General features: G+C 38.1%; 2 protein-coding genes across 6 annotated transcripts; both read left to right on the top strand.

The window, feature by feature from the left end:
* The first annotated feature begins 26 nt into the window (after positions 1-26).
* On the top strand, positions 27-18,895 carry Ssdp (Sequence-specific single-stranded DNA-binding protein). 5 transcript variants are annotated; one of them, XM_071715052.1, is made up of 14 exons: positions 27-169; positions 1,917-1,989; positions 2,070-2,131; positions 2,213-2,297; positions 2,441-2,482; positions 2,698-2,784; positions 4,897-5,004; positions 5,518-5,592; positions 5,814-5,862; positions 6,567-6,596; positions 7,742-7,953; positions 8,055-8,225; positions 8,399-8,599; positions 14,944-18,895. In XM_071715052.1, the coding sequence occupies exons 1-14, from the start codon at positions 114-116 to the stop codon at positions 15,046-15,048; spliced, it is 1,356 nt and encodes a 451-aa protein (XP_071571153.1). In that variant the 5' UTR covers positions 27-113; the 3' UTR covers positions 15,049-18,895. The 5 variants fall into 5 exon arrangements, with proteins under 5 accessions (XP_071571153.1, XP_071571155.1, XP_071571156.1 ...); XM_071715054.1 differs by lacking the exon at positions 14,944-18,895 and adding an exon at positions 10,040-13,555; XM_071715055.1 differs by lacking the exon at positions 4,897-5,004.
* Positions 18,896-19,921: 1,026 nt separating this feature from the next.
* LOC139777579 (uncharacterized) lies at positions 19,922-26,129 on the top strand. The gene is made up of 14 exons (XM_071715109.1): positions 19,922-20,156; positions 20,266-20,382; positions 20,470-20,587; positions 21,081-21,342; positions 21,526-21,648; positions 21,764-21,854; positions 21,940-22,076; positions 22,262-22,394; positions 24,117-24,234; positions 24,303-24,564; positions 24,644-24,751; positions 24,840-24,930; positions 25,246-25,382; positions 25,455-26,129. Exons 1-14 carry the CDS (start codon positions 20,007-20,009, stop codon positions 25,714-25,716), a joined length of 2,109 nt encoding a protein of 702 aa, XP_071571210.1. The 5' UTR covers positions 19,922-20,006; the 3' UTR covers positions 25,717-26,129.
* The last annotated feature ends 943 nt before the right edge of the window (positions 26,130-27,072 follow it).

Genomic DNA, 27,072 nt, shown 5'->3' with positions numbered 1-27,072 from the left:
CGAGCGAGCGAGCGAGCGAGAGAGTCCCCGATCTCCCGTTCTTTTCACCGCTCGGCCGTCCAGCGGCGCACTTGTGTTTACGCTTGAAGCATTGACCGGCCACCACGGCGACCATGTACGCCAAGGGAAAAGGGTCGTCGGTGCCGTCGGACTCTCAGGCGAGAGAAAAGTACGTATCGCATCGCCAGCGAGACGGAGAGAGTGAGAGAGAGAGAGAGAGAGTGAGAGAGCGTGCGTGAGATTGGGAGGTGGGGAAAAATAAAAATGATTGGCGTTCCGTCGTGAAAATTCCAACCGGCCATTGATCGCTCGGTATATAACTCCATTTTTCTCGGGCATCCTCCTGACTCCACCTCTCGCGCCCCGCGCGCCCCCAGCCCCCAGCCCCCGGCCCCCGGCCCCCGCTCGCTCCGCGCGGGCTCTCCCCCTTCCTCTCCCCCTCAACGCTCTCCCACCACCCCCTTCGCCGTCGCCGGTTCTTTTTGCTCGGAGCCGTATCGCATCGCGCGTATATCGCGACCGGAGAACCCGGTTCGTCGGGTTAATCCAGTTTATTACCTACCGACGGCCGATCGGACCGATGAGCCATTCGTTCGTCTTCCCTCTCTCGCTCACCTCTTTGTACGTTTCTCGTTTCGAACGTACGTGACGATGCTCCCTTTCCTCCTCCCCCGGCCGCCACCGCGCCCCCACCGCGCCCCCACCTTCCCCCCTTCCCCCTCCGCGAGATCGATTCGAGACTTGATGTGCGAAAAGGCTCGATCGTCGACACGCGTCATCGCGTGGAGAAAACTCGCGAGGTGAAAAATTGGCGAGGATCCGCGAATCCCTGGACGCGCGCTTTCGATTCCCGATCGAACGCCGGGATTTTCAAATGGCGCGAAACGCAGCGCCTTCGATATTAAGATTGGCAGGGAATTAAATCGCGCTGGATTAGAAAGTTAAGTTGTGGCCAATTAGCAAAGGGACCGCGATCGATGCCACTCGCTTCGATTAAAAAATGTCCCGGTCAACCGCGCGAAGTTGCCGGCGCATCGATCTCTTTCGTCCGCGGCATTGCAATTGGGCGATATCTTGATTCTTGAGTTGTCGCGTTCGAGTTTTTAAACTTTCTTTTTCGCGCTCGTATATTATCTTCTTCCTTCGAACGTCGGGGATGTACGACCGTCTCGCGTCAGGTGCGGAAAGCGAAACTTGAACGAGCAAACATCACGTTTTGGTTACATAATGTGGTCGGGGGTGGTCGTTAACTGGAATTAGCCGGTCATAATTCTCCGACGCGACTGATTGTCATAACGTAATAAACTCCAATCCGTTCGATACCTCAACTCTCTTCAGGTCGTGGTTCAAATTGCGACGCGGATCGGGAATCGTGATTCAATCGATCGATCGATCCACTCCGAGACGCGGACGAGAGAGCCCGGCGCTGCGGAAAAACGAGGATGGAAGGAAAAAAAACGAGATCGACCCGGCCGGGGAAAGATTGTCCAGCCGGGACTCGCGCGTAACCTGCTTTCTCGCGAGAGGCGATTGATCCGCGCGCGCTGTCAGTCAGCGCGCGAGGAGCCGCGCGCGTCCACGCTCCGCTCCGATTCGCGGTTTCCGATTCCCGCGCGCCATGTTTGTATCGCCCGGCCAGGCCGGCTCTTCCCTCCGCGATGCACCCAGCCGCGGGGAAAGTCGGCGTTAACATCGCGACGGATCCGTGAGGAAACGCCATTGTCGAGGCGGCTTCGAGTTAAGTACGGGCTTTCTAAAAAAAGAGAGAAAGACAGATACCGATCCCTCGCGTTTGCGTAACCTGCCCGTCTTTTCACGTTCCCCGTCGCTATCTTGAAGTTCGTTCTTGTTCTACCGCTCAAAGTTGTCTCCTTAATTTCAAATGGCTAATGGCTAATGGCTAATGATTTTTCCAGATTGGCGCTTTACGTGTATGAGTACTTGTTACATGTAGGAGCACAAAAAGCAGCACAAACGTTCCTGTCGGAGGTATAATAATTTTCCTGATCTTTGTAAATTTTTTACATCTATATTGCGAAACTACAGTGTGGTTTGCTCTGGTTGTCTAGATTCGATGGGAGAAGAATATCACACTGGGAGAGCCACCTGGGTTTTTGCATTCTTGGTGGTGGTAAGTATGCTACGTTACCGTTAAAGAAAATATCGCAGGAATGTTTCAGTGTGAAATAATTATTATGAAATTTCTTTTCAGTGTCTTTTGGGATCTGTACTGCGCAGCGCCTGAGAGGAGAGATTCTTGTGAACACAGCAGTGAGGCCAAAGCGTTTCACGACTATGTAATTATATTAATAATTGTAATACTCTTTTGTAACTTGCATAAAATTATCGACCACTCAATATCAAAGCGACAGTTTTTATATTAAATTAAATAGGTGCACAAGCGTTTGCATATTATTTATGGTATGTGTTCTGTTATCAGGGATTCGTGAATAGTGCTTACAACGTCAATGGCATTGCACACGTAAGTTGAAAAATTTATGTCAAACTATTAATATGCATTATTATAAACATACATAGTTAAACTTTTTATTTTAATACATATTTGTTTAATACATATGTTAATAATTATTAAGAATCAATGTAATTTATCTATCTACTTTTTTAACCTTTCTCTCGCAAGACATCTTTTTTCGCAAAGAAGCTTAGAGATTAAGTAAGATCACAAAATGTTTACAGAATGCTGGACCAGCCCCATCTCCAATTGGTCAAATGCCACCAAACGATGGAATGCCTGGTGGTCCCATGCCTCCTGCTTTCTTCCCAGTGAGTTTTTATTTGATAACAACAATCTCTTATCATTCATCATTTGTTTTGATCTTTACTTACAGAATACGTAAAGTGAAAAATTATTTGATTAAATCGGTCGTCACAAAATTGCATTTTAATTGCATTTCGCCTATTACATCTTGTTAAAATATATTTTGATGATTTTAATTAATTAAAAGATTTATTGAATTTCTATTAATGCACTTGTTATAGTGATTACATCTTTTACGAGATAGTTTCAAGTAGGTTTTGTAACAAAAATTATTTTGGAAAGAAGATATTAACGTTTCAAACAAATCTTAAGATAATTTCTTATATTAATCTAATGCGTGTATTTTTACACATTAGATATATGTGTATGTGTGTGTGTTTCACACACACATAGTCGTGTACCTGTTATCATTGTTATGCATAGTCCTTGTTTAAATTTTACACTTGATTCAAAGCATAATAAGCTGTTTCAAAATAAAAATCGTAACCAAATTTAATGATAGCTTAAAAGATAATAATTTCAATTTATTTAATAGATCAAGAGAAAATAGATAATATCTAAATAAATAATTTGTTAATATTTAACTTAGATTATTATTTAAATATACAATTGTCATAGAAATAGTTTTTAAATAAGATACATAAATAAGTGATAGAACCGATCTTTCTTTTTTTTTTTTGGTTCAAAAAACGAGTTATATGTAAGACATTTTTACATGAGAGATGCATAGTTATTTAATTAAGCATATTTATATATCCCTATATATAAATGATGAATATACACACACACTAGCCGTAGTCGTGATCAACTTGTTTTGAAACAAGTGTACATTCAAAAGACGTTCTTATGTCATGCTTGTCTATACTGTATATATGTACTTACTTTCTCTCTGCTCTCTATCTAATACTTGTATGTGCGTTCTTGTATCATTTTCACTGTTTCATCTTCTTGGCGCATAAAGCAAATCTAGAAACTCTATGAAGAACAGGATTATATAGATGTTAGAATACATTTAGAGCACAATATTGTGGTACAGTAAGCATATAATGACGAGTATATTGCTTTGTGCTGGTCATGCCACAGTAGTATATGTAAAATATTACAGGTACAGACATTATTGTTTTATTCATGTTATGCAAACGTTTGTTTGCAAAATACAAATTTTAACATTTTCCTTGATTACATAGCCAGCCAAAGTTATACTCTCTAGAATGTATGGGACAACTAACATGGAAGCCTGCTTAGAATGTAGTCTAGTTTTTTTTCACAAATCTACAACTTCTTTACATTATTTAACAAACGTTAATTTCATGGATATTAATTATGTATTATATGATTAATTATACAAAACTTATGAAAAAATTAAAATTATACAATATGTGTGTAGATATATATATATAATTCTATAATTTTATGATTGAATGATCGTACATTTGTTGAAGTTGCAATTACATAGAAGATAAAATTTTTTGATCTTTTTTGTTAGTATTTGATTAATATTTTATTTGTTTTTTTTATAACGATATAAATATATCTCATACAATTGATAACGTTTGTCAACTATCTATTACATTTATAAAAAAGATAAAAATAATGTAAAAATATAACATACATGTGGAAACAAGAAAATGAAGAAAAATCATGCATCTATTGCTTGTCAAAGTAGTCGTCCCCTACTAGATTAGACAAAGATAATATGCTACACAATATATAAGCGATTCAGTTTGTTTCTAGATCTCTCTACATACATAGGTATCCTGTAATGCTTAGGAGTCATCATATCGATATCTTTCCAACGAAGTCGTTTTACGTTCTATAACGCTGTACATTTTATAATTAATTGGCATCTTTTCATACTCTTGTATGTCTCGTTTCACAGTTTAATGTTAAAAGCGATTTTGCATACAGGTTGTAATTATGAAAAGAAAGTGTACAATGACAGGACACTGAAACGTCATTAGAACGATTTTTTTCTAATTACAACTTTCTTCCGGACTTAACTTAAGATGCTGAGACCGATCATAGTATTAACACAATCATCCCCGAAGCCTTCTAGTCTAGCTGTTGCCTGGATCGCAGTGTTGCTACATGTCTGTCGTTTGCGTTGCTTGTTGCAGAACAACTCGACAATGCGACCATCTCCGCCCACACACCCCTCATCACAGCCATCCCCCCAGCACCCCCAGCCACCCCCGCCCCCACACTCGCAGATGATGTCCACTCAGGTAAGCCTCATTCAACACATACACTCTCACTCATGAAGAATCACTTGTTCCGCTGTGTCATCGCACCATATCATGGTATAACCGAAATTCATAATCATATCGTTACAATTGCTATAATTGTTTTTCTTCGTGATGTCCTTTGTGATTTTGTCTTTATACAGATGTCCCTCATGACTTTGTCTTTACATAGTACAGGATTTATCAAAAAAAGTTCTGCGATAGTTTATATTTATATTATACGATAAATGAATCTTATCTGCAGTTTGCGCTTAGGAACGTTGTGTAATGATATAACCAACTAATGTGCTGCGATGAACTTGAAATGCATATTTTATGGCCTATCATCTCACGGATTGCTTATTGTGGCTGCCTGATATTTATACTATATCTAGTCAATTCTGTGTATAGTAATCATGATTGACACTTTATTGATACTTAATTATACTTTCAAATTATGACTTGAGATTAATACATTTCATGATCAATTTGATGAATGTTTGCTTTCTGTTACAGTTTATGGGCCCCAGATATCCAGCAGGACCACGACCTGGAGTACGTATGCCACAAATGGGAAATGACTTTAACGGAGTAAGTATGAAAATTTAATTCATTCATTACGATTAGCGCTTGGATAGATTTTTATTAACATCGAAAATATCTTGTTTAAATAAATAAATAAGATAATAATATGTAACGTAAATTGCCACATGTTTATACTTATTCACGATTTTAATTCTTAAATATTTATATATATTTAAATATATACGAGTTGTAGATGTTATTATAAATTTACATTATTTTTTCCACAGCCACCAGGACAACCAATGATGCCAAATAGTATGGATCCTACCAGGCAAGGTAAGAGATCATTTATATGCCAGTGTTATATTACTTTTTTCTGGCATTGACGAGAGTTGCGAGAGAAGAATGGCATAGACGCATGCGTACCAAAAACCACACAGCAATAAACGAATAAGTAATATTTTAAATTGGATTGGATTGCTGTGATGTGGAGTGGATTGGTTTTTGAATTGTCTAGTTACAAGCAGTGGTGTAGTTTGCGTTCGATTGTTACTGCTAGATATTCAGTCTTGTGTACTTAGTATGTAAGTATGTATTTTAATGGTTCTCTTTATCAAATATTTTATTTGATATGCTTTTTTTTATTTTTTTTGTAAATAATTTATGTCGTTACATATGTATTTTTCAGGATATTCTATTACCTCACAGATTAGATTTAAAAAATGCAGTTTAAGATATTATGTTCTTAAAGTATTATGAGTTAATTAATATTTTAGTATGAAAATATTACAGATCTTTATGTAATAGATAAATGGCTTGACTCTCGATACATTTATATGATTTAATTAAACACATAGCTGTCAACATGATTTGTCCCAGTGTTCAAGAATAACTTTCAATAAATTCTCTTATAAGTTGCGTAGTTATAAATTCAAAAATCACTTTATTTCCGCTATACCACTGCAAAATAACTAGGCTTTACCACCGTGAACCCGACCTTACCTACCTGCCGTACTAATGTGTGCTCTTGTGTTCCTCAGGCGAAGCTGGAGAATTTGTAGGGTGGCAAGGTAGGAAGCAACCCAAATCACACTCACATGACTTAGTCAAGCCTAACTTTTATTTTTTTTCTCCTCCTTGCCTTTAATTTTTTTTATTTCCATTTTTCATAAAGATAATTGCACCGGCTTTGCTCTTTTGCAAAATGATTTGCTCATCCGAACTAGCATCCAGCATGACAATCGCAATTGAGTATATTAGACGTGTATATTTAGTTATGTGTATAACAAATAATACTCTTACATAGTTTACGAGAAATTCGTTTGGCATAATATACAATAACTCTATAATACTTTGTTCCACGTTTAAGAAATATTTCTGCTAATGTATGTGTGTAAAATATTACCTTGGAGTTAAAAATATTCACATACATGTGTACATTAATTGTATATGTAAATGCATTATTCTCGCGAAATTTTTTGGAAAAAAAGATGGGTATTTTTAAATTAATAAAAAAATATTTATATCTGTTAGTATATTATAACAAGCTTACATTTAATATTAATTTAAAAGTTTTTGCGCATTATGAGACATGCTACATGCAGATGGAAAAGATAGGCTGATCATGTTTGTGTTTAACAAATATATTTTTAGAACATTAATTATCAATATCATGTTACGTTGTGTCATGTTACAAAAAATGATATTTAATTATGATCTATGGTTGTCACACAATATGCCATCGCATAAAGCAAGAAGTCGCTTTTATTGGAATTAGATCTTTTAAGAATTTTTAATAATACAGTTGACGGAAATTATTTTTTTTTTAAATATTTGAATGTATAATTCAAGTAATAATTGTTCGCTATTTAGTATCATGTTGTTTCTATCTTTAGCATGAGCTTTTTACTATGTTAATTTGTGTGGTGACAGTTGCTTGACCGGCATGTCATCCACCGGCTTCACCTCGAACTCGACTTTTGCAAAGCATGACTCTCAATTTTCGGCACTTTGAGCCCGCACTTAATGTTATATCGCACATGTGGAGCGCAATCTTATACACAAGTTACTTTATCTTAGTGTTTACAAATCCACGATTTTTATCGTTTAGCCCACAAAATCGTAATTAGCAATTAGCATTAACATAGAACTAGAACAAACGTTAACAGTCCTGTATTTAACGATCGAATTTACCAAACTTTATTTTCTATCATAGGTCCACCAGGAATGAACCCAATGAACCCGAGAATGAATCCGCCGCGAGGACCAGGGATGGGACCGATGGGTCCTGGAAGTTACGGTCCAGGCATGAGAGGTCCACCGCCTAATAGTACTTTGGGTCCAGGTGGACCAGGAGGTCCTGGAATGCCACCAATGAGTATGGCCGCTCCAGGTGGTAGACAACAGTGGCAACCCAACACATCTACGGTATGGATAAATATACAACCTTTATCTCTCAATATACACTTCTAATAATCCTATTTTATTATAATACGAATACAAGTATCTAACATCTCTTTGCGATACAGCCAATGAATTATTCGTCGTCATCGCCGGGCAACTACGGAGGGCCGCCTGGATCAACGGGTCCGCCAGGACCTGGTACACCTATTATGCCTAGCCCACAGGATAGCAGCAATAGCGGAGGAGAAAATATGTATACCATGATGAAGCCTGTACCTGGGGGAAATATGCCGGGTGTAAGTGATTAAATAATAATGCAACTATTTATTATATTTTCCGTTACGTTCAATTATTCTCCTTTAATAAGCTATAGCTTTTGACTAAATTGTTTTATGATCGCAAGTGATTAATGTCCAAAGCACTTACGTATATTATGTGCAAACGAGATGATGTTATAAACACATTTTAGGACTTTCCAATGAGCGGTGGACCTGAAGGCGGTCCAATGGGACCCATGGGTCCTAATACAATGGGTCCGGTTCTAAACGGTGATGGTCTCGACGGAATGAAAAACAGTCCAGCGAACGGTGGTCCTGGAACACCACGGGAAGATAGCGGCAGCGGAATGGGTGATTATAATCTGGGTGGATTCGGAGCTCCTGGAGAGAATGTAAGTATGCACAAGTTGTACAACAACTTTTTCTAATGGTCACTCGACGTGTTGTTGTGGATTTGTATGTCATCGTTTTACCTGGCAAATCACCTCTCTTATTCATCGCCTTTGTATATTAATGATCAAATTTTCAAAATTTTAAATTATTATCTCTTTATATTATCATTTTTGTGGCATACGGATCCATGTTACAACTTATTGCCCTTCTAATCATCTCAATTAACAGCCACAAGCGCTTCTATCAGTACGGCGGATATTCACGTATTTGCTAAAGTAATATGGGTTCAGTCTCGTTCAAGGGATTTATCCTCAGCCTCGCTCCAACAGGCTTGTTAATGCTTTCTTACAGAGTATCATTTATCCCTATAAATTTCTCAGAAGGTGTTCTGTTTAATCACGCGTCACATGGTATTTTGGTAAATTTAATCAGCGTCATTTGGTCGCATCTAATATTTGTCATAACCATATTCGCTGAAATTGCGTCTAACTACTATCACACTAACAACAATACGTCTAACGATGCAGTTATGAAGCGGGCAGAAAGATAACGAGACTTGATATATCACATGTTAATAATTGTAACATATGTCTTATTTTGTATATAAATTTGGATAATCATCGAATTGCAAACGAGATTAATATAATTATGTAAAATATACTTCTCTCTCTCTCTCTCTCCCTCCGTTTAATATAATCTTACGTTTAATCAAATTATACATTAACTTTATTCAGAAGAATTTTGTTTGATTATTTATATTGATTTTATAAAAAGTAATTTATACTTATTTATATAATTGTCTCATCTTCTTTCTGCGTGTTTTATAAGGTGAAATATCAAATTACTTTCGTGCGACAAGTAATCGAACTTTTGATTCAATCGCGTACACGATTTTAGATGCTAATCTTATATGTTGTTATATGAGATTATCAATAGGATATGACAAGGAACAGTCACGACGCTTTCGTCTTCGATTTTGTTGAAACTTTGGCGATTTGTCCGATAATTGAAAATGGTCGACAAAATTTGTGTAAAACAAAATTTGTACTTATGAAGAATCAGCTCGATGTCTATATCAAAAATAATATTTGTAAACTTATTTAAACATTGTTTTTTTTTAATTATTAAATAACGGTAGAGCTTACATATATTAAATTTTATATACGTAATTTATATTACCATTCCAACTCAAATTGACGCTTTAATTAAAAAATTATTTTTAAACATTGTTTTTATTGTACGCACGTGTGATTTCATCTTTTAAACTGAAACTTTTATGAGTAACAAAGAAATATGTATTTTTAATCTTCAGTTATCTTGCATAATCCGTAAAGTTTTGTCGTAATCTGGAAGTGACGGCGTCGCGGACGTTCCTTGCGAGCTTTGCGAAGAGAGTTATCAGTAATCACGTACGTGCACCTTCTCTGTATTCTCGACAGTTTTTTTAAAAAATCAAGTCGCCTTGGAGCCAGCCCCGAGTTCGTAGATGCCGTAGACTCCGCACGTGGTGTGCTGGTTATATACATGTAATGCGGAAAAGCATCGTACGCGGATTCGCTGCGTATTCACGTGTTCCATGGTGCGTTCCGGCTAGTTTCGCTATAGTCCGGCACATGTAGTTTCGCCAGTGGTTCAAGCTCGTAGCAAGCCAGAGTGAAAAAGAAAAGAAAAGTAATGATACTCGTGTTAAACGCAGCGTAACGTGCGGCCGTTATCGATTGCTCCTGCTCGATTAGGATTAGCACTTAAGCGCTCATTAATTGAAATGCTATCACTAAATGGCGCAGATACTTGAACAACGATTATTCTTACACGTGCGCCTCGCCGTGTATAGGAATACGATATGTATGCTTTCTCTAAATACTCAAAAGGTTGCAAGACTAGATATATTCATTTTTTTAATTCCTTTTTTTTACGTTACTATGATTACACCAGGGATTGAAAACGGTATAAAAAGTACCGGCTATTTATGTCGGTATATTTAGGTTTTATAATTGAAATATATAATTAAAATATATATTAAATAACATATAATATATAATAACCAAAATAAAAATCAGTTAGTATAAATAATATCGTTATACATAGCTTTTTGATATTATAACGGTATTATTACTATTATTATATTATATGTTTAAAGAATACTGCTAATACATAAATATTTAACTGATACGTTTACTTTTTTCTTCTATAACGTAAAGATTCTTCGCTGTTTTGGTTATATACCGCGTTTGACGTAGAATGATATAATTAAAGATATTTATCATTGCGATTTTATAAGAATGAGTGTATACACGGTACCGGAACATTTGCTAGAAAAATTATTTCGCTCTTCAGTCCCTGGGGATTATGCCTATAACTTACTACGGAAGCTAGTTAATATTTACTTAAGATTTGTCAGATTATTTTCTATTATTTATATTTATTTGACAATTATACATAGGTCGTAAGTAAAGGTGCCTGAAAAATCACGCGAAGATTGTTACATAATACACGAAAGTACATATACACACTCGTACACATACATACGATAGGATATACGTATATAACTATCCGCTACTGTGATTACTGATCGCATACTTATTAATCAATTTTTACGCCTTTGTTCTCTTTTTTAATCTCGTTTGAACACACCATTCTGAGTTGTACTGATGTTTTATCTGTTCTTTATTGCATTATAAAGTTAGCGATATAAACTGTAAACGATTTTACGGTAGGTGAGGATTTCTCCGATAGGGGATATTCCACGCGGTCTCTTTACATCCACGTGAATCTTTAGCAGTTTCAACTTTCACACATCTTGCAATAACGATCCCGAGACTCTAATAAGGTGAACAGTCTAGCTCGTACAAGCTCGGACCGGATCCTTCCAACTATTTGCTCACAGTCTGTTCCTGATACTCGGAGCAGGCGTTCTGTTTTTGCAGCTGTCATTAACATTTGCGAATGGAAATTGATATATTGTACGTACGTCCCAGTTACGAGATACACGCGATTACCATTTCTTGCTCGCGGAGCAAAGTCGACACGAACGCGTAAAAGACGATCAACGGTTTAACAATGATTTTGATTGAGGGAAGCTCGCGCGTTACTGTAGAAGACTCCGATAGCTAGTTCGCATTCTAAATCGGAATGTTCAAATTCTCGGGATGATTAGATTAATCTACCGCGAAGTCGCGTTGTGCTTCTAATCGCTCTCTCGTGGAGTCCGCGCATATCGACCGTGCGGTAATATAAATGAGTTAAATTAATTAGAGTCGTTCCTATTTAAATCCGTGTGGAATCAGTCAACGCGCGTCTCGTGACCCGCTAGTGCTTAGTTTCGCCGTCGTTTCTCGTGCAAAGTATGTAAAGCTCGCTCACTTGCTCAATTTTTAGCGTCACCGTCGTAGGACGAAAGGTGGAATCTCTTTTAAAGGCAAAAGTCTCTTAGTCTACATACTTTTAATTGTTGCGCTTTGGTGCGACTCGAGCAACGATGATTCATGTAAATCGATCGTAGCTTTCACCGGTAGCCGATTGACATATTGTACAACGGTAGAGGCGGATCTCTCAGCGAAGTAGTTCGACAACTTACGCGGTATTGCGAGGCGAATGGTTTACTGCAGGTAGCTTAAACGAAGTACTTGAAAGAGACCGAGAGGTATATAAGAGAGATATATATTATATATATGTATAATTGTACATATATATAATATATATGTATAAATATATATATATGCAAACGTTAATATTTTTGTATGAATATAAGATACGTAGACATGCGAGTACTGAACCTTAGAGAGCGAGTATAGATAGAGAAACGGAAGATAAAATGCGATGAGGGTGAGAAGCGAGAGATTTCCCGGAATCCATCCGTCCGCATTGATTATAGGTCAGTACTGGACTATACTGTGCTGCTATTAGTTATGTTTAAATTAACTTATAGTGCCGAGACATCGATGGAATTTTATGTAAAAAAAAAGAGAAAGTAAAAAAAATACACGGAGAGAATGCGGGTGAGAGGGAGAGAGAGAGAAAAGAGGAGTGAATGTGCGTATGCGCAAGTGCATGCTCTGGGACCAAACGGCAAGACGCTGCAAGTTTTATTTATTTATTTATTGTCCCGTTGTGAAAGCTCGTTTTTTTTTTTTTTTTACAAAAAAGCCTTGCTGCGAACGTTCTTGGGCGTTCTTTTAACGCTTCTCATTTCGGTTTGGGATCGTGAATTAACAGACTGATCGTTTATGAAAATACGCAAAATGTGCGTGAATACACGGCACAGGTGATAAATGAGCTGATAAACATCGCGAGGATGAAATTCATGAATTTATTAATTATTTGATAAAGTTGCGACCGCGAATAGTCGCGCGAACGACATGGTGGCGGGTTTAATCTTGTAATTAAAGCTTGTCACTTGAACTAATCGGAATTGTTTGCCCGCCTGTCACGAGAGATATTGCAGGATAGCCTTCGCAGAGCGCACAGCTTGCCGATATGCCGGATATTCTTGCCGTCTTGCCGTTAAGCCCATACGTCAAACGGAGAAAAGAAAGTACACGCGCGCTTGTGGAATCGCATAATCTTTTCTTTTTAATGCGAGGACGTACAACACGAGTCAATGAGTGAAGAAAAAGCTCGGCTAAGCGGCGCATTGAGGGTACGAAGCTCGAACGCAAACTCGTATATGACGAAATTGTCGGTGTTGCGACGCTGATTTCCACGACAGTCAGTTTTTTTTTGTTTTCGAACGGGAGCAACGTCGACCTCCGGCGACGTTGTGCCTCGTTCATCGACGAAGTAATAAATTTAGAGACTCGCGAACGGACGGGGGCGCGGTTTGGTACCCTTAATGCCAATTTACTTGATATACTCCTCGTTGTAAGCCGAATCTATCGCTGAATGATAACATAATTAATATATGCCTATAAGCCAGGCGAGATCGAGACAATAAATGTAATCCTGTTACACTGAGATTATTGCGTTTTTCTTTTTTATTTACGATTCAATCCGAGGGGTGCTGGCTATCATCGTATTTATATATAACTATCCGTCTCCGTGCACTTGTGCTAATCACACAACACACATCACTTGTGTTTCACTCGTCGCTTTGTTCGTTCCATCCGTCCGATTAGCGCGATCAGTGTCTCTACTCTTAACGTAAATCGCCGATTCTGTGCCAACTCACAGAATCTCGCTGTTGTTTCGACACACTGATCTCCGCTAAATCGAACGTTGCACCCACTATCGCTGGCGGCTGTGGAACACATTGTCATGATCGATGTTGCACTCTCGTTGAACGTTTCTCGAGTTTCTTCTCGTATTCACGTTGCGTATGAAATACGTAAAACCGGACTAGAGCAGAACAGATAGCTGTATATAGTACTAGCCTGTACTGACCTGTAGCACATGGATGCGTCAGCGCAAAGCGTATCGATGGATTGCGAGATCGAGACACGGAAAAAAAAATTAATGCGGAGACAAAAATTCCGAAAGGGCGGAAGAGTCTTCCGCTAAAAAAAAGGGGGAAAAAACATAAGTGTGTGAAGGACGACACGTCGAGTTTCTCTAGAGTACCTTTTTTTTCACTATATACTATACTGTCGTTTGTAGTCGGTGAGGTGTGCGTGCGTGGGGGGCAGGCGACGATAATGAATTTTTTCGTTGTGTTTAATTATTGTTATTATTATTATTATTATCATCATCACATCATCATTATTAATATTATTATTGTTATTATTCTTGCTGTATTATGTTCGGCTCGACACGGGCTTCACTATCTTACGTAACGTCCATGTGTTGTGGGTCAGAGCACCCTTAAGCAAACAAGTACCTCAAGCCTCAACTTTTCTTCCGGTTCCCGACAACGAGACCGACACCTTCCCAAGTGTCCTGTCCCACGGAGTTTTTCGTTTCACGAGCCCGGCCCCTTCACGACGCACCGCCATCACGTTGCGCTTTTAAAAGCGTTTTATTCACCGGCCAGCGTTTTCGCACACGGGGGTGAAGACGGATCTTATTTCGCGGGACTCCTCGGTTACGTCGACCGTCGTGGCTCCCGCGAGTCGCGAGGACGTACGGTACGTTTTCTCTGGGAAGAAATTACTGGGCAGATTCTTCTGGCATACGCGTTTCTCACACGCGCGACAACGAGAGGGAAATATCCAGCTGGACATTTTACCATTTTCCGGTTACGAAAACTGGAGCTTTCCTTATCCCTTTACCGAAATTCCGACGCGCGATTACCGAGAGTCCCGCGAATCTCGCTGGTGAAAGACGCTGCGCGCGGAAAGAAACTTGGGCAAGGTTGATGGGCTTGCCTGATCGTTTACGTGTAACCGGCCTGGTGTTGGTTGATTCGCAGGATCAGACCGAGTCGGCGGCCATCCTGAAGATCAAGGAGAGCATGCAGGAGGAAGCGAAGAGGTTTGAGAAGGACTCAGACCATCCCGATTATTTCATACAATAACTCTTCACGAGTCGTTGGACCCCGAGACCAAATTAACAATATAAGAGATAAACGCAATCGATTTCCTTTCTTCCTTTAGTCCGAGAACTATCTCCATCCCTCTCCCTCTTACCCCCTTTTCCCCCCGTCTCTCCACCGTGAAACCACTCTCCCGCCTCGTACGTTTCCTCTCCCATTTATCCCTTTCTCGGATGAAACCTTTGCTGCACCTCACCATGTATAAGATCTTCCTCTCCTCTCTTCTTTCCGAGCCGTCGAACGGCGTAGATCGATCTCCGTGAGGAAGGGCGCAAGAGACCCCTCCTGCACGCATTGGCGACCCATCCTTTTTGTCGCGCGCTGCTGCAAGGAGGACCACGATGTCAGGACGGGAGTGACCGAGACAGACAGAGAGAAAGAGAGCATCGATTTCCGCGCGACTCTCACATCGACCGACGTTCTCGCACAGCGATGTTGTACATTATCGAACATTGATAGTTGTTATCCTTGGAGTGGATACGTCATTCTGAGCGAACGAGTAAGCTCACTTGAAACCTCCCGCGACGTGCCGCTCTCCCGAGCCAATCGAACGCGTTATCGGATGTTCGTCTAATTATCGTTTTCTTTCTTTTTTCTGCATTTTCTACGAGATGAATATTTTTCGAACTTTAACAGTTGAAAATCGCATTTACCGTATTCCGTTATTCGTTATTCGTTCGCTTAGCGTACGTCCACCCTTAGGCTGCGACCGCGAACATTGTTCCAGTATCTTACTTAATACATGACGAAAAGAGAGAGAGAGAAAGAGAGAGAAAGTGTGCGTGTGTGTGATAGTATTACATTAGCGTAAGGATTAAACCTCTGAAATTTTTACGATCAGGTTCACGGTCGTTTCTAGGATAAGCCCGCGGATTTTTCTAAATGATGTTCTCGATCGCAGTCGTCATCCGTTCCGTACAACAATCTCCGTTGAGATCTTTGTTATACAGCCAAGTTTGTGCAATGAAGGATCGGTCGCCCAACTCAACTATGATTAACTCTTCCTCTATAGCTTCGATCCGATTGTAATTTGGAAAGAGTCAGACCATAGTCTGATCATAGCCAATGAAACTGTGAAAAATCTATCGTTAATTAAAGTCTGATTCGAGGGTTCTCCTCAACTATCCAATCCGCTACAAGTGACCGCTGACTGCGCCCTCGACATCGTCGAGTTAAACATCGTCACCGTCGCATCGATGGAGGTCGCTCATACAAAGTGGTCCAGGTTACTGATCATCGTCGTAGAGCGCAAGAACAAGGAGGGCGTTCACGTGCGACATGGACCACGTGAGAGGGATTGACCGACCGAAAAAGGAAAAGAAAAAAAAAAAAAAGAAAAAGAAAAGGACACTTTGTTATATAACCACGAATACGTAAAGTCATCAGCAGTGGCGCGATAAGATGTTTACGACCGCGAGGATAAGAGCTGCGTCGCCCGAATGTGGGAAATCTTTGATATTCCGTCACGATCGAGGACCAAATTCATTTCCACCGTACGATAAGTATGCGTTTATCCCACCACGAATGATCCGAACAGGTTTACGGTGGAAGGAAGGGTGCTCAATCTACCTGTAGCCGGTTACAAAGTATTCTGCTTTTTCTGCTACTTTTCCGCGATTCTGCGTTCCGCGATGATCAGTTGTGGTCGGTGACGTTTCATCATATCGCACCGTTTAATATGTAATTTCGTGTTCTTTCACAAAACCGAACTTGGCTATTCGTGGAAGTTAGACGCTTCTTCACGAATTCCTTTACGCTGCTGAAAAAGGATTAATGCACCGTGACTAATTGTGATTTATAAGATATATATTAAAATTTCAATCTAGCACGTTTAATCTTTATCTTCACAGATCGTAAGAGATGACTGAATTATACATATATTGTCATTGAATAATTATTTTCTAATTATTAAGCATATTGTGATATTTTGTCGCTCTTCGTGAGAGAGTTGTCATTCTTTCGCGAGTAGTTCAATTTCGATTTATTTAAGCGCAGTCCTTGCATGATAGATATTATTTTACAATTATTATTCAATAATATAAATTATTCTATTATTCTATTGATGCATAGAGACTGCCTGAACCTTGGTCATCAAGTATTTACGATTTGTGAAAAACACGCATATCTAATGACTAAATTAATGAAAATATTCATGCTGAGAAAATGATTACCTGAGCCATGTGCTTTGTGACCGGTCATGAATGATTGTTAGGATCTCTGTTGTAACGATTTTAATAGACAATGAGTTGAGCGCGGCGTTTTTCAATAATTCCAACTCGTGAGAATAATATGCCGTACATGAAAGAAATTGCTGTTAGATTTTATATACGATGCGTTTTCCACTTAAAACCGACATATTCGTTTTGCTTTGAGGACGTCCCATTGACCCAGATATCTGAAACATTGAAAAAATACGCCGGTCGAATTTCACTGCTGTATCATCGATCATCAATTATATACGTTTGTTAAGACTCGTTTCAAGAGCATCGTCCCCTTCATAAAATCAAATTGCATCCAGTAATTCTTCGATAAATTACAGATTAATTTAGCACACAGGTAATTATTATTATTTCTTTTTTTCGGAGGAGATAAGAGAAAAAAAAAGGTAATCTCGATCGCTCTCTCTCTAGCGTTGAATTCAGGATATCTTACATAGGTATTTTGTATAAAGAATAGAATATGCGAGTTCCATAAGAAGTTTTTCTGCGGATCTTCTCCCTAGGCGTTTAATCCATTTAGTCTTTTCTTTCTGGATGCGGCCTTCTACGCTTTTCCTCTTCCTTTTTTCTCTTTCCAAAGCGTAAACATATAGTTGCTTCGTTTTAAGTGCAGAAAGCGTGAAAAGGGCCGCAGCTAATAAGAACAGATCTAAATGATGAATCGAGATGTATCGCGACGGAGGAGGATATTGATAATTTCATTGTCGAGTTACTTTGGTCCAGTCGGACAAGATGCTGACGGATCACCGCAATCCCTAGATGGGAGTTGCGCCTTATGTTACATACGTCCTTGTATATGTATATTGCTAAGTTCTTAAATGTATGTATTCGGACTCAATCATTATCTCGTCCCTCTTGCATTCCTTATTTAAGAAAACGTATTTCGGCAGCGACACGAGAGCGGGCGAGTGTAAAAAAGAAAGAGAGAAAAAAAGAATTTCTTCCCCGAGGAAAGGTGCGTTTAACTCTTTCACTAAACGAGAGTGAGTTATTTAAGTCACGACGTACAGACGCGGCATTTCTCTTTTGTGACGGTCTTCTCGCGAGACCGAATAAAAAATCGAGACGCCGCGCCGCCAGTGAGAGAGTTGAAAGCGGAATTCGAGATAGTGATCGAGCCCCCGTTTATTAGTTTTACACATTCGCGATCGAGAGGGACCGATCCGATATCGATCGCGACCGAAGGGCATGAAGAAAGAGAAACTTAGGTATTATAAAATCGAGTCGCGCGCGCGCGCACACAGTTCTTCGCGGATCAGCCGGAGAAACCGGAGCGGGCAGGAGCTTGATCGACGCGTGGTCGACGATTCGTCGAGAGGGGCGATTTCTTCGACGGGGGCGCGCGCCCGCATATTCGGAGCGGCGTCCACCCTCCCCATCCACCCTCGCGTCCGGCCCCCCCTTCTCCTCCTTGTAATTAATTTACACACGCGTAATCATTATAACACACGCGTTCACACACGGGCTGTAAAACTCGCGCGGCAGACCTCACGCATTCTACGGATTCACGCATGATCTATCGACATAATTATAGAAATACCTACTACGAGTATAGTATTCAGTAGCGTAAAATAATAAAGTAATTAAATAAATGTCATCTGTATATCCTACCAAGCCTTGTGTTTTGCGTGCTCCCAATCTCGCGCGACGACGACGGATAATTAATTTAGTCACCGGCGCCGCGGCGGATCCTGATACGGAAATCGAAGTCTCCCAAGATTTACGGGTAAGTGAAACTGTTATGCAGCTACATAAAGAAAATATTTAAGTACAAGTTTTATAAAAAAATATAATTTTTTTACGTTCTGTTGCAAAAATGAAATATAACGACATTATATATTTAATACTGCGAAAATTGCTAATCTTTTGTCAATATATGTGTTTTATATAATAAATATTGCGATGCACATCGTAAAAAGTTACGCAGATATATACAAATTTATAAAGTATATATATTAAACAATGCTTACACTTTATTAGTGAATCAGACAATTTTGTTCCATCTGAACTATATATCATTTTTTAAAAATCGATATTGTATATTTTATTATAAACATGGTACAATTAATATAAAAAAAACCATAGACTACAAAATTTTCTTCTCTCTTGTAGTGGAATTTGCTTGGTTTAAATTGTATATTGAAAATATACAAATAGGTACAATAATTTTTTTATAGCATAGAACGTAATTTCAGTGTATTCCCAGAATAATAAGAGCTTTATTTTAACTTTCACCACAATACTTTTTCGCGTAGAATCGCACGATCTAAAGAGCGAAACCGCACTCCCCGAAGTTCATTGCAAGACTGTCGTTTTCTATGAAAAGTTATCGCGAGTAGTAGCACGAGAACTGTTTAGTGCGATTATATACATTTTTTGTATTCTCCAGCGTATTTAATACGAACTATAGAGTATTTCTCAAACGGTCAGCTGTGTCACTTGCGCATATTAATTATAATACATTACATTTATATGAAACCATATGTTATGTTACATTTTGGAATCTATACTTATCGTAAGTGCCTGTCGCCTACGGAAACACGCGTGATCGCTATGCAATCATACCCTCAGGTAAAGGGAGTGCGAAGCGGTATCTGAAATATTAATTTATTTATTACCGACACTGGAAAAGGAGCCTTTAGAAAAAGATATCGCTTTCCGAGAGAAGCCTAGAAATTCAGATAACAGTGCAGTGCCAAGAAAACTGTTTCTTCGTGAAATATGGAACCCAGGAGAACACAGGACAATTATTACGATATCTGTAGGAGGTATCTGGAGTTAGTCGGTCAGTGGCCTTATCAAAAATCGAAGCAGAGTGTGTTTTTCTTGATTCTTATACTCTTCTTTGACGTCAATGTACTCTTTACACAGGTAACGTTAATTATTATCGAGATCTTCTTCTTCAAGAAAGGAAATAATTAAGAGTAGAACTTTGTGAAGAACCGCGTCGAATACACGCGAATGCAATCACATTTTTCAGGCGGCAAGATTTTTCGTATGCGATAACATGAAGTGTATCTTTGAAACTTTACCTCCACACATACTGGCAGCGATTATTCCGGTGAAAATTTTCACTTATCAATTTAACATTCGCAAAGTACGTTAGCAAAGTTTAAACCTTGTTGATGTTGTAATCATTGATATTGCATTCGATATGTCGAATATATATCGGTGATGTTTTTAGATTAAACATCTCACAGATCGCTTATTCGTAGACTGGGATATGCTCGAGACTAAAACAGAACGCGATATTATGAGAAAGTATGCCGAAAATGGCAGATGGTACGTGTTGATATACAGTTGTGAGTAATTTTTTTATTTTAGCTGAGAATCAAGGAAATTTATTTCCTTGTGCAATTAAAATATTAAGTTAAGATAATATGTTTGCATTTAGTGTCTTACAATTAATTAAGAAAAATACTTCAAATTAGTTATAAAGAAGATATCAGTATCAGTCTATGAATAACTGATGCTACCATGTTGGAACCAAGTACAAAAAAAAATGGTATAAAGGATTTTCTTTCTGAAAAAAGTTGCTAGTCAATATAAGCTAAAATTGGAAAATTTAAATTTTTATTTTGCTATGACATTGAGATATTCTGCCAAGTACTTTACATTCGACAAAGAGAGAAGACATACATAAAAAAGATATGAATTAAAAAGGAAAAATCTTGGAGAAAAATAGACGCACTTAAGAAGAAAATACGAAACAATTTTAACAGCAGAATTCTTAGTTAAAAATTAAGAGATATTTTAGCAGACGGTCGTTTTTTATAAATTTTGCTTTCGTTGCAGCGTATGTTTACATATCTACTATATCATTTACAACAACCTCTCTCGTGCCACGCATTTTGGATGTTGTATTTCCATTGAATACTTCCCGCCCTATAATATTAGCATATCCGGCATACTATTTCGTTGACGAAAATCGATATTTCTACTATATTTTTCTTCACATGATAATTTGCGCCACTGCGTGTTTAACCGGGTTAATCGCACACGATTGCATGTTCTTTACCTACATCGAACACACCTGCGGCCTCTTCGCCGTCGTTAAGTAATGATTATTTATACTGAAAGTAAAATCATATTTTTTATAGCTAAGAAATGAATAAAATTCTACCGAAGAGTAAATATAATGTAATACTAGTTTTAGCTCATGTATAGCTTTACTTGGAACAGACAGAAATTAATTTGCCAAAACTCTCATAAAAATGTTATGTTGCATAAATACTTGCAGATATAGATTTGAGCATGTATCACATAAACGTAGTAATGCGGAAAAAAGTACGATTGATTGTTCGAATTCCTTGTATTACAAGAACATTGTTATTTCGATCCAAGCTCATCGAAAGGCATTGCAGTGAGTGTGCAATAATATCGTAACACGTTTCTCTTCTATTATAATCTCGATGTTAATAAACTAGAATGATCTTCGACAATATTTAATCATCATCAATATTATATTCTTACTGTAGGTTTGTTAAAATTCTTGAAGATACCTTTTCGATATCGCTCGCCGTGCAACTCCTATTAATTACACTCTGCTTGAGCATTACCTTGGTACAAGTGAGTAACTTACAAATAGGCAAATATCAGAATTCTGTAATGTAATGAAGAACTAAAACAAGATTTTACCTTTCTCGCGTTCAAGCTCTCGATGCAGCTGCACGAATCAGCGGAAGCGATGAGATATTTCGTCTTCATTATGGCTCAATTGTTTCACTTGTTCTGCTTTAGCTTCCAGGGACAAAAATTGATAAATCATAGTCTCGAAACTCGCGACAACATGTAAGAGACTATATTAAATCGCAAGTAAATTAGCTGACTAAAAACCAAAATATTTGGTCGATATAGAATTATAGAAGACATACATTTTCATAGAATTACTTGCAAGAAAATTTAATTATTTTTCACAATCAAAATAAACTGTTATTTATCATGTGTTCTTTGAATGTGTAATGGTAATCTTATAGATATCACAGCTTGTGGTATAAAATACCCGTGAAGGAACAAAGATTGCTCCTGTTCGTAATGAGAAAAAGCCTTGAAGCTAGTGTCTTCACCGCCGGCAAAATATATGTGTTTTCTCTAGAAAACTTTACAACGGTAAGGGAATGACAGATGTTACTAAAATACACAGACTACAAGATATATAAAATCTTTCTCCGTTCTCGTTTAGGTTGTACAAAGCTCGATGTCATACTTTACGTTGTTATCGTCCTTTGACGTATCATGATCGATTCCTAACGTGGCACGCAGCAAAATATCCATGAAAAACAACCGTTTTGCAGAAGTATAATATTATAAATTATATATTAAATAAATATATTTGTTGAAATATATTGTTAAATAAATATATTGAAATAATATATTTGTCAATATTTAATAAGACAAAAATAATAAAATTTTATTTCGTTATCGATATTGCTAAGTCACCAAATAGCGATAAACGCATTTTGAAGCTAAATAATCATACATTTCACAATCGTTAACGTTTCTTAGACGGTTTCAAGAAACTACTTTTTATAGCTGTATCATTTTACCCCTGTAACAACCAGCCCCAGTCTCTCCTATATAAAGTATATCGTGTTTCACAGAGCGGTAATGTATTTCTATACAGAAAAAAATTAAAAAGGAGGAACGTGTTGCCATACGTGTCAGTTATTTCTGCAAGAGGCTGAATGTGAATATGGCACACCACAGACGCTTGTCACGCAATATTGAAAGTAACACTTACGCAACAATGTACAGGATACATAGAACAGACACATAGCATTTATCTTAGAGTTAAGACACGTACAGTGTTACAGGAACTTCTAATTTCTTGGACATTTTGATCGATATGTGTTCCGTGCACAAGAAAATTGTCTCGTCCATCGACAGACTACCGGGTTCGCATTTACATTTTATAAGGCATGACACGCGAGATTGCTACGTCAAAGGTTTCCAATACATAGTATTTTTCTTCTCTCTATTACACTCACTAAAATATTAATTCGTCTCTTATAACAAAGACGAGACTAGAAATTTTGACGACTGCGTGTTCCCGAGAGCGCAGTATTGCTTTGAGAAGTATGGAGTCCGCTTCGAATCATTACAGTATTACAAGAAGGGTGTTGTCACTCGCCGGCCAGTGGCCTTATCAAGAAAGAAGAACGAGGTTGTTCCGAGTGAGCTTTGTGACTGCGGCCGCTGTTTCGATGATCGTTCCACTGGTTCTAGAGAAGTTTCTCGTAACATTTCTACCGCGCTATGCTAGTTCTTTATAAATCTAATATAAATAAATAATTGTAAATCTAATAGTCAATGAAGTGTATAAAAAAGTTGATTAAAATACGATCGGCAGGGCAATGATGTCCACATCTGTTAAGAATTATATATCGTTTTGGACGATATATAATTCGACAAAATTCAGGACAGAATTGTATTTTTGACTTGTTAAAAAATAATATTAAATATATACCAAAATGCACGCGTACGTCAAAGTAATTAGAATTCTATGAAACTTGTCGAAAATATAGATTGGCCAAGACGGAATTTAATATCTAATATATTTCTAGATTTTCAAACTTATTCAGTGCGACGGAAACTTGCGATGTATTATGCTGACCGTACCAGCGATTATGTTGATGCTTATGATTCTGGTGAAGCTGTACACGTGCCAGTTTAACAGTAGCAAAGTACGCCAATACTGAGATTTATATGATACATAATTGGTCAATAGATGATTATTCGAATTTTTATTGCCCTTCGCGATCGCGGTTCTTTACGATCGTCGGTGGGTTGTCCGATAAGATTTCACATTCATCGAGGGTGTTTCTACAATAGATCAAAGATCTCATTGATCGTCTGGATAGCGACTGGAAGAAATTGGAAGGCGCTGATGAGCAAGATATTATGAAAACGTATGCCGCGAATGCGAGATTGTTTTCTTTGGCATATTGCTGTAAGGATTAGTCGCTTAATATTATTTTTGTTTTAACGAATCACGGACGACAATTTCTTTTGTTGCAGTATATTATTACATAGTTGCCGGTGCATTTGTATCAATTAGTCTCATACCGCACGTACTAAATGCCATTTTACCTCTCAACGAATCCCAGCCCATATTTATGCCTTACGAGGCCTATTATTTCGTGGACGGCGAAAAATACTTTTTCTATATTTTCTTCCACGCTCTTGTAGGCGTAGAGATAGGTATAACAGCGGTAATTGCGCACGATTGCATGCTTCTGATTTGCATCCAGCACATCTGCAGCGTCTTCGCGGTGGCTGGGTAAGATGAAATCTTATTTTTCTCGCACCCTCTGAATTACGACTGATTATGTGGAGCGAAATTGCTTGAATGTTCGCAGATTTAGATTCGGGATTCTATCGCGTACTGATCGTAACGACGCAATAAATAATGATGTATACGATCAGAAATTCGCAGTCTCCGTGTATGCGCATTGGCGAGCTTTACAGTGAGTGCAATATTGCACTAAAACATGTACGTATAAAGAAAAAAAACAAGAAATTATCGATACGTGTCGCAAAATTTGCTTGCCGCAGATTCGCGCAGCTTCTTGAAAAGACCTTTTGCGTTTCCTTCGCCGTACAAATAATGATAGTTACAGTAGCGATGAGCATTTCTCTGCTACAGGTACGTGTCCATTTATTGTTGCAACTCTACTTTTGTGATACTCGCACTTTTCGGGATAGGTAGATCACCTTATGTTACCACTCGCGTTTGCGCGATTAAGGTCCCCGTACACAAATTGCCGTAGCAGTAACGTTAGAATTGACCAATCGGATCAAGTATTTTTGAACCGTAAGGCTGCCATTTTCAAGTAGACATGATTCTAATTGGTCAATTCTTACGGTATGTCTTACGTTACTGCTACGGCAATTTGTGTGCGGGGGCCCTTAATATGCCAAAACGACAGATTAAAATATCGTATTATTTATCGCTTTCGAGATTGCGCTGCAGTTAAACGAAATTCCGGAAATGATGAGATATACGGCATTCGTCATTAGTCAAGTGATTCACTTATTCTGCATTAGTCTGCAAGGCCAGAGATTGATCGATCATAGCGTGCAAATCCGCGACCAGATGTAAGATGACAATTTTAATCGTTGAGTAGCCGAAGGCGCTTGATCATTAATTGAGACACAAAATTGTTGCAGATATAACTCTTCCTGGTACGAAATACCCGCGAAATGGCAAAGGCTGCTTTTGTACGTGATGCGAAAGAGCATGCAACCGAATTATTTGAGCGCCGGCAAGATTTACGTCTTTTCTCTGAAGAGCTTCACCACGGTAAAGATTATTTACGAACGTTACGTTGTTACAACGTGTTCTTTCAAAATTTCTCTTAAGAATGCTGTCATTTTCAAGGTTATACAATCTTCGGTGTCGTATTTCACCGTACTTGCATCCTTCCAGTAATCAATATATGTAATAAATAATTCGGATAGTCTCCTTGTATAACCACAATTATGTCATAGTAATAGAGATTACATAGTGGAAATAATACTTACATTTTAATTTGTTAATCGTAAACGAGTTACTTACATATTTTAAATATTGTGTTGTTAAATATAATTTTAAACTCATTATTGTGTCGCGGACGAAGCCACAAGTCATAAAGAAAAAAGCAGGAATGAATGACGAAGAAATAGGTAAGAAACCATGATATTTATTTTAAATACTGAAAGCTGAATATAATTTCGTTCGATCTGTGACTCGAAAATTATTACGTAAAGTGATAAATTTTAATAATGGAGTATAGGTTTTATTTGCATTTAGTAGATGTAATATATGGTAATGTCGTTAGTTGGAATAAGAAAAACAAGTCTTAATTATATTGCCATGTATGACATCTCCTTTCCTTTCTTCTTTCCGAGCTATCGAACGTAGGTCGATTCTCGTGGGGAAAGGTGCAAGAGACCTTTCTTGCGAGCATCGGCAGCATTTAGAATAGAAATATTTTTAATTATATTCTTATTCTTACGGAAAAAACAGCAAATATTCTTTTAATTAACAGATGCAAAAGGGTGAGTTTTCGAAAATAATTATCTTTTCAAAATGTTGACGTGCTTAAATAATGGAATTTTTACTGTAAAACTTTTATATGAAACACATTTTTGATGAAGAATCTCAGATATTTTTGAAAATATACATTAAGGAAAGCCGAAAGTTGATAATAATGATCTACTGATATAATTATAGAAATACCTATTACGAGGATAACATCCAGTGGCATACATAATACAATAATTAAATAAATATCATTTATATATCCTACCAAGCTTTGTGTTTTGCGTGCTCTTAATCTCGCGTGACGACATCAGTAATTAATTGAGACTATTCGCTAACGTAATACTCCTCTGCGTATAATTACGAAAGCAAAACTGTACTCGCCGAAGTTTATCGCGACACTGCCGTTGTTTTCTATTGTCGAAAAAATACGCAAACCGTAGCTCGAGACCTAGACCTGTTCAGTACGAGTTATAAATGTTTATCGGACTCTCCAGCGTATTCCATACACTCGTAACTCAAGCAGTAGAGTATTTCTCAAAGAGTCAGCTGTCAAATGCTGTCCACTCGCGCCTATCATTACGTTGCATCTATGCGAGACGTACACTTATCGTAAGTGCCTGTCACCTACGAAAACCCGTGATCGCTTGCGCGTCCGGTTAGGGGAGGAAGACTAGTAGGTATGCGGAACGCATTATCTAAAATATTTATTTATTTATAACTGACACTTACCTGGCGAGAAAAAGACCTTTCGAGGAAAGCCTC

This window comes from Temnothorax nylanderi, unplaced genomic scaffold, assembly GCF_030848795.1.
Source record: "Temnothorax nylanderi isolate EJ_2023f unplaced genomic scaffold, tnyl_v1.0 TNYL_tig0154_pilon, whole genome shotgun sequence".
Taxonomy (NCBI): domain Eukaryota; kingdom Metazoa; phylum Arthropoda; class Insecta; order Hymenoptera; family Formicidae; genus Temnothorax; species Temnothorax nylanderi.
The sequence above is the reverse complement of the archived record's forward strand: the minus strand, read 5'-3'. Positions and strand labels throughout refer to the sequence as shown.

What these genes read in the sequence shown, in the direction of transcription:
- Ssdp (XM_071715052.1), top strand. Translation starts at nt 114, where the DNA reads ATGTACGCCAAGGGAAAAGGGTCGTCGGTGCCGTCGGACTCTCAGGCG. An exon ending in TATGGATCCTACCAGGCAAG is followed by an intron (nt 5,863 to 6,566) that starts GTAAGAGATCAT and finishes TGTGTTCCTCAG; the next exon opens with GCGAAGCTGGAGAATTTGTA. An exon ending in CTGGGGGAAATATGCCGGGT is followed by an intron (nt 8,226 to 8,398) that starts GTAAGTGATTAA and finishes AACACATTTTAG; the next exon opens with GACTTTCCAATGAGCGGTGG.
- LOC139777579 (XM_071715109.1), top strand. Translation starts at nt 20,007, where the DNA reads ATGGAACCCAGGAGAACACAGGACAATTATTACGATATCTGTAGGAGG. An exon ending in GGCCTCTTCGCCGTCGTTAA is followed by an intron (nt 21,343 to 21,525) that starts GTAATGATTATT and finishes AAATACTTGCAG; the next exon opens with ATATAGATTTGAGCATGTAT. An exon ending in TGAGCATTACCTTGGTACAA is followed by an intron (nt 21,855 to 21,939) that starts GTGAGTAACTTA and finishes CTCGCGTTCAAG; the next exon opens with CTCTCGATGCAGCTGCACGA.